The 10,776-nt window shown below is 43.1% G+C and overlaps 1 protein-coding gene across 1 annotated transcript in view; it reads left to right on the top strand.

The window, feature by feature from the left end:
• Window positions 1–1,912: 1,912 nt before the first annotated feature.
• The window catches only part of DERL1 (derlin 1), a 29,595-nt gene continuing 20,731 nt past the window's right edge, over window positions 1,913–10,776 (top strand). Inside the window, exon 1 of the mRNA XM_003256167.3 lies at window positions 1,913–2,366. Coding sequence (XP_003256215.1) covers window positions 2,214–2,366 — 153 coding nt within the window. The 5' untranslated portion in view covers window positions 1,913–2,213. The remainder of the gene's footprint in view (window positions 2,367–10,776) is intronic.

Raw genomic sequence — 10,776 nt, 5'->3', positions numbered from 1 at the left:
GCGCAACTGCACTCCAGCCTGGGCAACAGAGCGAGACTCCATCTCAAAAAAAAAAAAAGAAAAAAAAAATAAACACTGCCAGATATTGGGTGTACATTTTTCTTGTTCTTGTCTTTTTCTCATGCATGTGTACTTACGAGTTTATCAGAGAAACTTTCCTTAGCCCTCCACCTAAGCCAGATAACTCCTGTTTTCTTTCACTGTACCTTGGGTATGAGTAGTGGGTACAAAACAATGGTGGTGGTAGTAGAGGGAAATAAACAGAATAAACCTCAGGCAATATCATCAAGTATTATCTGTTATTTATATAAATATCTAACTTTTATATCAAAATTATCTTTTTGTAAGGCTGTATTAATTTATATTCCCACCAGCTGTGTTCTTCATATATTTGCTATCCATTGGTCCCCAAATGTTGTATACTCTCATTACACTGTGGAATATTTAATGCCTTTTTGTTATGAAAAAACTGTTTTTATTAATTAACATCAAGGATATGGTGCTGACAAATATTCTCTAAAATTATAGAATGTTGGAAACTCTGCTGTCTGACATTCTTTCCGTGTGAATGGAACATCCCATTCTTGTCCAGAGCATCTGAGCCATACTGGTCACTTTGACACAGGATTTTCAATACAGGTACAAAGCTTTAGATAGAGTTTTCAGACCCAACGTTTCACATTTATCTTAACTTTGAGATTTCCAAGGAAAGAGCCTGCTTCTTACTCAGGTCTGATGTTAAACTGATGCTACACACAGCTCTGCTTTGCTTCGAGTCTATCAAACACTGCTCCATTTAATTTTTACCAAAAATACACCCCATTCCCATAACCCAGTAATGACACTTCCGTTTGATGAAAGGCGTTGAGGTTCCTCTGGAGTGCAGTCTCCCTTGCTGCAGCAAGTTAATAAATCTAACTTCGTTGACTACAGGTTTGTTCCTGGTGCTCTTTATTGGAAGACTTTAGCAATCTTAAACTGTAGGCCCCAAATCCCAAAACAACGGGAAACTCTACTCAGTATCTTTTCTTTTCTTTTTTTCTTTTTTTTGAGATGGAGTCTGGCTCTTGTCCCCCAGGCTGGAGTGCAATGGTATGATCTCGGCTCACTGCAACCTCCACCTCCTGGGTTCAAGTGATTCTCCTGCTTCAGCCTCCCAAGTAGCTGGGACTACAGGCGCCCTCCACCACGCCCGGCTAATTTTTGTATTTTTAGTAGAGACGGGGTTTCATCATGTTGGCCAGGCTGGTCTCGAACTCCTGACCTCGTGATCCGCCCACCTCGGCCTCCCAAAGTGCTGGGATTACAGGCGTGAGCCACCGCGCCCGGCCAGTAGCTTTTCTTAAAGATTCCTTCTTATACAAGATGAATTAGACAAGCTGGATCATTTGGGCTTTTAGTTCCTCCAACATTACAACCTAGTTACAGCGGCTTTTCTCTGTGCATGGAAAATTCTTCCCCCAGATCTCTTGCCTGGCAGGCCCAGTTCATACCTAAAGTAGCCATCTGTCCTCACACTGCCGCTCCCCCACCCCGTCACTCTACCTCATCATCTCATTTCATTTTCCTGTTTTTCTAATTACTCTCTGAGATTATCTTACTTCATTATCTATTTGTTTATAAATTATCCCAATGAGGATGTTAAGATCAGGAGAGAGGGTACCACGACAGCGTTGACAGCCGCAGCTGCCCAGTGTCTAGAACTGTGCCCAACAAACACTTGTGGAATGAGTGAGCAGACGAGGAACTAGACACTTCGTTTGCTTTCGTCCCCTTTAAATACCCTCCAGGTGGACCCAGCTGCATTAAAACTCTGAGAACTAGGTGAATGGCATTTGGCCTCGCCACTGGCTGGAGCGTTTGCCGTTGCTCCAGGCAACCACTGTTTTCCCACTAGTCGTGTAGTCTCTCTACCTGGCTCCGCCCCGCAGGACGCCGAGCCTCGGCCGGGCGGTAAAATCTGCTCTTGCCCTTTAAGCGGCGGGACTTCTGGTCACGTCGTCCGCGGTCGCCGGAAGGGGAAGTTTCGCCTCAGAAGGCTACCTCGCTGGTCCGAATTCGGTGGCGCCACGTCCGCCCGTCTCCGCCTTCTTCATCGCGGTTTCGGCGGCTTCCACCTAGACACCTAACAGTCGCGGAGCCGGCCGCGTCGTGAGGGGGTCGGCACGGGGAGTCGGGCGGTCGTGTGCATCTTGGCTACCTGTGGGTCGAAGATGTCGGACATCGGAGACTGGTTCAGGAGCATCCCGGCGATCACGCGCTATTGGTTCGCCGCCACCGTCGCGGTGCCCTTGGTCGGCAAACTCGGCCTTATCAGCCCGGCCTACCTCTTCCTCTGGCCCGAAGCCTTCCTTTATCGCTTTCAGGTACTTACCGGAGACGGGGGGCGTGGAGACTACAGGCCCCAGGAGGCCCAGCGGTGGCGAAGCGTAGGCCGGCATGTTGCGGGCGCGCGGTGCCTGCTGGGATTTGTAGTGCGTCCGGCGCCGGCGGTTTAGGGCGGGGTCCTTTGGGCCCCGGGAGGCTCTGGGATCTGGAGCGGCGTGCTGGATAGCTGGAGTTGTGGGCTGGCCTGGTGGGGAGGGGTTGACTTCACTAGTATAGTGAGATTGTGCTTCCCGCTCTTCGCACTCAGTGAAGGAAGCAGTGAGATTAGTCGTTGGTAGTTGTCAATCTGTTGGACGCTGGCGATTAGGTCCGCCTGGAGCATTGCCCTCTGACCTCCCTCTGTCACCCACGTGGGTGGCCTGTAGGTGTCAACTTCACCAACTTATAGCTGAGTTCCTTTCACGTTAATGGAGTTTTTTTGTTTTGTTTTTCCTGTAGGAGTGATTTAAAGTCAGAGATACAAAAACGAGTGTATTGTTCTGCATTTCCCTCTAGCCCTAATTTAGTATCCCCCACATAGTAATAGAATGTACGAAGGAATGGGCAAAGAGTACATTTGTCCAGGAATGGAAGGCCTTGTTATTTTCTTAAGCATGAATGAAACAGTCCAGAGTAACATTTCTGTCAAGAGAGTGCCAGTTCTCTGAAGGTTATCTGTATTCACCAATTTCTGATTTAAAACTTTAATCAGTGGCAGGTCAGATAGCAAGATCTGGCATTAATTTCAGGCCTTTACTTGGGCTATGGATAACATTTTCTTGTCTTTCCCTGTCTTCACTGGGTATTACTTCTTGGTTTCCTTTGCTGGTTCCTTATCTTCCTGACTTTTAAATGTTAGGATGTGCCGTGGGAATCAGTTATAGGACCTTTTGTATAGACTCTCCCTAGCTTTAGGTGGTCTCATTCATTCAGCCTCAGGGCTTTACATACTTTCTATAAACTGGAGATTCTGAAATGTAAATATAAATATCTTCAGTCCAGATCTGTCTCCCTATTTCTAGATTTGTGCATCCAGCAGTTACTTGAAATCACGACTTGGATGACTAAGAGTCGTCTTTATCTTAACGTGTCCAAAATTGAATCCCCTTTCCCTCTTTGCCTTAGAAGTGAATAGCAACTCCATTATTAGGGGAGCTGAAGTTAATTGTCGGAGTCATCTTTTATTTTTCTTGTTTTTCTCACACCCCACAATCTGTCAGCAAATCCTGTTGACTCTACTTGAGACATATATCCAGAATACAATCCCTTTTCATTCTCCATTGCAAGCCACTATCACTGCAGTCTGGTTCCTTTCCATCTTTTCTCTAGACAGCTAGAGTGATCCTTTTAAAACCTACATCAAGTCCTGTCGTTCCTCTGTCCGGAATCCTACCATGTCTTAATGAGTAAAATCCAAGTCCTTTCGGTGGCCTGCAAGGTTCCTGCTGCCTCTCTGACCTCATCTCCTACTACTCTCCAACTTGTACCTTAGGCTCCGCAATGAGATCCTTGCTGTTACTTCAGTGCTTATCTGGATCTCTCCTCAGGGCCTTTGCACATGTTGTTTCTCTGCCTGAGGAAGATAACCGTGGCTCACTTGTTTACCTCACAACCTTCAGATCTCTACCCAAATGCCGTCTTATTGACACGGCCTTCTCTGATGGCCGTACATAAAATAGCCCCTCCTTCACTCCACTCCCTTATCCCTTATCCTTCATTTTTCTTTTTTTCTTTTTTTTTGGGGGTGGGGGGACGGAGTCTCTGTTGCCTAGGCTGGAGTGTAGTATATGGTGCAGTCTTGGTTCACTGCAATCTCTGCCTCCTGGGTTCAAGGGGTTCTCCTGTCTCAGCCTCCCAAGTAGCTGGAATTACAGGTGCACGCCACCATGCCCAGCTAATTTTTGTATTTTAGTAGAGATGGGGTTTCACCGTGTTGGCCAGACTGGTCTTGAACTCCTGACCTCAGGTGATCCACCCGCCTCAGCCTCCCAAAGTGCTGGGATTAGAGGCGTGAGCCACTGAGCCCGGCCTTATCCTTCATTTTTCTTGCTACATATTACCCTTTGGTATTTATTAGTCTGCTTCCCCTCAGAGAATAAGGCTCCATGAGAGCCGTTCACCACTGTCCTTGTTACCTAGAATAGTGGCTGGGACATAGTAGGTGCTTATATATTAACTGAGTTGTTGGAAGTAATGGGCACTTGCTGTGTGCTGGGCACTGGGGTACAATAGTAAATAGGACTGAAAAGGTTTCAGATCCTGTGAAGACATAGAAGCACGTGTTTTAAGGGGTATAATATTTGATAGGGCGTTCCACCCAGAAAGGCCTCAGAGAAGACATTTGAAGAAATTGGAATACTGAGGAGCCAGCCATCTTTGGGTAGATCTGGCTGTGGAGACAACCTTTCAGGAAGGACTAGTAAGTGAAAGGCTCAGAAGTAGGAGCTGGGAACAGGAAGAAGACTGGGTTGCCAGCTGGCACAGGGTCAGCTGTAGGGTGAGGATTAGTAGATGATGGCAGGGAGATAGCCAGGGCTGGGTGCAATAAAGCTAAGATGGAAAGGTAGGTTAAAGCTAGATCATAGTTGAGCCTTGTAGGTCATGTTAAGAGGTTTGAACTTTATTTTGAGGGCACTATGAAGTCTTTGGAGCCTTGTGAACAAAGGACCGACAGATTGCCCCGACTACTCTGTGGAGTGGACTTTGTGTGTGTATGGAGGGGGTTGAAGGAGGAAAGGCTAGGTGATGAGATCAGAGAGATGAATCCAGTTAGGAAGTCAGAGAGATGGTGGTTTGGATCAGCGTGGCTGTGAAGATAGAGAAAAGGGCATAAACTTGGCGGAGGGGACAAGATTACAGCTGAACGGATTTAAAGGGTGAATGGGTGAAGCAAGCAGGACTGAAAGATACTACTGTTTTCACAGGAGCAGCTGAGTGGATGGCGGAGGCCTTGACTGAGATGGGGAATGGTCAGGGATGCCTAGGTCGGGAGTAGGGTATGGATGAAGAGTTAGGTTTTGACTGCTAAGTCTTGAGATGCTTTTCAGGCATCCATGTGGAGAGGCCAGGCGAGCAGCTGGATATAAAAACATGATTCTGGAGTGCAGCTGGTGCATGCTGTTCTGTGTTTATTACTTCAGTAAATGTTTGTTGGCTGAGTGAATGTTGTGTACTTTGTTCCTGGTGGCTTGTTGGGTAATGTGTGGTCATGGGGAGCAATGGTGGCATATTAATGTGTGAGAAGGACCTGGTCAAAACCGGCTTGTTGTCCCTGTTTGCAAAATCCTCACTTGTGTAGTGATACTAGTGACTACACGACGTAAATAAGCACATTGTAAAGAAGCAATGTAAATAAGCCTAACAGGCTGCGGGTGTATAATGTTAAAAGTGGTGAACTGATTAAAAAGAGTAATCATTCTTGTCACATCTTCCACGATTTTGTCATCTTCCCCGTATTATTTCTTCTCAGCTGCCAGCAGGAGGCAGGACAGTGTACTGCCCAGGTGTGGAAAGACCAACAGCTGTACCTTGTCTTTTCTTCCTGTTACTCTGATTCTTGCCTGTTTTGGACACATGTAACTTTCAGACCCACCTGGAGGAACTCATTTGCAAATGAAGCAGTCAAGGAAAAACTGCATTTAGAGGCTGCTGTGCGTGGACAGTGTGAGGTGTGCTTTAGCAGAGTTCTGCTAGAACGTTCCTCTTTTCCTTAGAAGCTGAATCTTTCACAGCTTACAAAAATGGGGGAGTGATTGATTTAGAACTGTGTGCTCATGTTGGAAGTGACAAGTTATTTTTCCTCCTCAGCTGTAGATTCCTGTGTGTAGCTTGTTGGTTTAGAACTGTGAGGTTTATAACGTTATTTATTTAGTGTGGATAGGTTGAAACAGGTGTGTGTTAAGACTCATTATACTGTTGTCTACGATTTCTCCCTATTCTGAGTCCGTCAGATTTATGTTCATCAATCAAATAGTTCACAATAATGAAATGTCTTCATATTAACTCTTGACTAACTACACTAGAGGTGGCAATTCCTGCTGCCTTTGTGTTTTCTAAGGTTATGTCTCCCAGGGCCGCCTGCATGGCTATATTTCTTCATTTCTTTGGACAAAATAACATCACCCTGTTACAATTTCCCCGAAGTTATGTCATTGAATTCTGACAATCATCCTGAGATAAGTGTTACCCCCATTTTGTAGACAGCTTCAGTTTCAATTTCGTTGAGTCAAAGATAGTTCTAAGCTGTTTTAACTCCTTTGCATAATATCTATGAAAAAAAAGTAGCAAAACATTTTTGAAGGTGGTTTCTTCCAAATCAATCATAGCAAACTATTTTTCCTTTTCTATTAGAGTAGAAAGACTGTTAGATTTCAAGTAGTTGAATCATGGTCTCAAGGCCTGGCTCAGCCCCCTGCTAGTTGTGTACCCTTAGGCAAGTTATTTATCCTGTCTGAGCCTCAATTTCTTTAGGATCTGATGATAATATCATAGCATATTAACTTTGTTGTAAGACTCCATTGATTATACGATGCACCATCAATTTAATGCAACTTTTTTGGGGGACAGGGGAGTAGAAATTACATTAAACGCGTGTATTGATTGTAAGACACTCTAATTTCAGAAACACAGGAACGAGTACCTTCAAATTGAGGAAATATGTTATCTACTTCTTGCCTCTAGTATGTAGAACACATAGAAAAATGTTTGTAATACCCAGTAAATAGCCTGATAAATAAGCTATTCAAAAATAGTTGCCTCCTATGTGGTTGGTATGGGAAAAAAATAGTTGCCAATTTTTCTTTATCAGCCAATACTTTGTGCCTTATTTCCTTTTCTCCTGGACAGTAAGATTCTAATTTTAATTAGTAATTGAAATTGAAATGTAACTGCTGGATGATTATTCTGCTTTGTCTTCTTAAAAGCATCCTGACTTGAAATGGGAAGATGTGAACTCTTGATTTCTCTAATTTGTTTCCAGGAATAAGAAATGGTACCAACCAATTCTGTGACTCAGCCTGGTGCTTATATTTGCCAAGCTTTTGCTTATACGTCACATTTAACCTGATGACAGCAACCTTAGGAGACTGATTTAAGGGTGTATTGGGGAAGAGAGACATTTCAACATAGCAGGGAGGAGAATGAACTTGGACTATTATAGGCTGAGCATAGAAGTTCTATATCCACCAAGGTTTGGCTATAGAACTCTAGTGGCCAGTGTTTTGGTACATAGTTTAAGATCTTTCCTTAATAGTCCTGTCCACGTTGAACAGTTCTGCTGTGGTCTATAGTAATGTTGCCCATTAGATTGTGGCTTTTTAAAAAACTTTTTATTGAGTTACAATATACAAGCAGGAAAGTGTATGTGTAATAAGTTTATAGCTTGAGTTTTTAAAAATTCAAAACGTATATAGCTAGCATTCAGATCAAGAAACAGAATCTCTAAAAGCTTTCTCCTGCTTCCTTCTGGTCACTGTCCTCTCTAAGGGTAACTATGCTCTTGATTTTTAATACCATGTATTGTTTTTGCCAGTTTTTATGCTTTCTATAGATGGAATTATGAAGTATGTTCTCTTTTGTGTCTACCTGCTTTTATCAACATTATGTTTGAGAGTCACCCATATTGTTGCATGTGGTTATAGGTTGCGCATTATGGGACCATACCACAATTTATTTACTCATTCAGCTATTAATGGACCTTTTGGGCAGTTTCCAGTTTGGCTATTATGAATGGTGCTGCTATGAACATTCTAGTACATGTCTTGGTGAACATATGTACTTCTTGGTGAGCATAAATAGTAATTTCTGTTGCCTATATATCTAGGAGTAGATTTGATGGCTTCTAATTGCTCTTTGTAACGATTAAGTGCCTTTCATTTGTTTAAATGAATGGAAGGGGCCTTTTCTTGCCTACCCGATGTGTCTCCCCACCCAGCAAAAAAGGCCACAGTTTGCTAAACCAGCATTTGTCACACAGGTGCTCATCATCTTTCTTGCTTGGTGACTGATATATACTTAAGTCCAAATCAAGTGATCCTTATTATTTCAGACAAATCCTCACTTTTTATACTTAAAAAAAAAAAAAAAACACTCGACTCTGGATGGCAAATTATTTCAGTAGCAGATTGTTTAGAAGATTTTAGTTAAAGGATGGCTGCAGCCTACACTCTGAAGTTGTTGGACTAATAACCGAGGAACAATGTCTTATGTCTTCTTTAAGGGTGTATATAGCAGTGAGCACATGGGCTACATGTCCTTGTTAAGAGAGGAACTCTAATTAGGGCTCAGCTTTCCTCCTGAAAAAACTGGGATCATTATGGGCCTGGCCTTGAGATTGCTGTGGACTTAAAATGAGATACTCCCCCACGAGTCCTCTCAGTAAGTGTGAGGCAGGCAGTCCTCTCTCTGCAAGTCGTGGCTCTTTGTGCTGCAGTTGGCTGCCTCTTAGGCTTTCCAGGGTTGAAAATAGGCCTCTTTACTCCTGGCACTGAACGTAAAGCCAGTTCCTTCTCCTTACTGTTTACATATCAGGTCGAGGAAAAAATGGGATTTGGTTGGATACTTACAATGGGGATTTCCGAAATATGTTACACTGTGTCCTTCTAAAGAGATAAGCTGTCTTCTGGTGTTTTCAGATTATAATTTTAAAGTAATACAAAAATAATATTAAGTCTTTTAGATCAATGAAAGCAAGTATAACTCAAGGGTATGCTTAATGAACAGGGAAAAGAAGTGAGATATTTTGACAGACACTGATTTCCAAAGAACAGGTGCAAACAGTGACTAAAAATAGTCTTATGTCATCAGCATTAGAGAAAATATAGTCAGACAAAAACGAGGTTTCTTTTCCAAAACCAGGCCTTGAGTAACTTATAGGAATATGGGGGTAGTTGAAATATGAATTTATAAAAACCGGTTAGCGGGTATTTCCGAAAAGATTGTGATAATACAATTAACACACCTACACATATTAATTCTTTTTACATAGTATCCTTTTAATTCACTTTCTTAATTCCAACCTTTTACAAATCCTGTAAGATAAGGAAGGCAGAAGTCAGGATAATGTCATTGGGTAGATGATGAAGCCAGTTTGACGTCCATACTTTTCCAAGGGTCCAGGGCTGCCTAGAGAGTTTGCTTCTGGTCTTTACTCCCAGTCCTTTTCTTAAGCACAGAGAATTAATTAGTAGGTTTACTCTCAGTCTATTTCAGGATTATACAAGTGTTGTAGTAGTGAACACTTACACTAATTGCAATTGTACCTCATAGTACTGATGCCATTTGTGAGAGGGATTGTAAAAATAGGGGCTTAGTATCACAAACTCTGGAGTCAGACTGTCTGGGATAAAATTCTAGCTTCACCACTTACTGGCTGATACTTAACCTTTTCTCATCCTGTTTCCTCATCTATGAAATCCATCTCCTGAATCAGTGCATGTAAATAAGCTGAGTAGCACACTAATTTATTGATTTCTTTTAAAAAACATTAACTATGGAAATTGAAGCTCAGAAGTGGTGACTTGTAAGCGAAAACTTTAACCCAGGTCTTCTCAAGTCATCTGCAGTTCCCTTTCCACTAAACTGTCCTGTTTCTGTGATAAAGTTGTGAATAAATCAAAACAAATGTTAACCTATTTTATTTTTCTGGTTTAATACACGTGTCTTGGAAAGTCACTTTTTTGGTATGCACATCGCATTTCCCTCTACAAGGAATTAAGCTCTGAGGATTACATTTCTGTACTTGGAGAATGGAACTGGCCAGTCTGTATGTGGCCAGTCCCTGTGACTGACGTCCTCCATTCCAGCCACACTTGAATTGTTAGCAGTACCCATTCAGTTATTGTGCTCTTGCAATTCTTGGGGCCTTTGTAACAAGTCCACATGTCCTCTCCCTTGTGCCAACCCTTTCTTCCTTTGACAGCCTTCCCCACTACTCTGAGGAATTCAGGGGCCATGTCTTTTGTGCTTGGTATGTGCTGGTGTGCAATGAGATAGACACATATCTCTCACACCAAAAGCCAGCATTTTGCTGCCATTTCCAAAAGTTTAGGAAAGCCATCTACTTCAATCACTATTTAGCATTGTTCTGGTGGGGATGCCAGCCAGTGAATTAGACAAGAATGAAATAAGATACAAAAGTTTATTTACAGCTAGGGTTGTATGCTTGGAAAGCCCAAGAGGCTCAGTTTTCTTTTTTGTTGAGACAGAGTTTTGCTCTTGTTGCCCAGGCTGGAGTGCAATGGCGTGATCTCGGCTTACTGCAACCTCTGCCTCCTGGATTCAAGCGATTCTCCTGCCTCAGCCTCCCGAGTAGCTGGGATTACAGGCATGCGCCACCACACCTGGCTAATTTTGTGTTTTTAGTAGAGACGAGGTTTCTCCACGTTGGTCAGGCTGGTCTCAAACTCCCGA

Source organism: Nomascus leucogenys, chromosome 16 (assembly GCF_006542625.1).
Source record: "Nomascus leucogenys isolate Asia chromosome 16, Asia_NLE_v1, whole genome shotgun sequence".
In the NCBI taxonomy this organism is placed as follows: domain Eukaryota; kingdom Metazoa; phylum Chordata; class Mammalia; order Primates; family Hylobatidae; genus Nomascus; species Nomascus leucogenys.
Note: the sequence above shows the minus strand (reverse complement) of the source record. Positions and strands in the feature narration are given on the sequence as shown.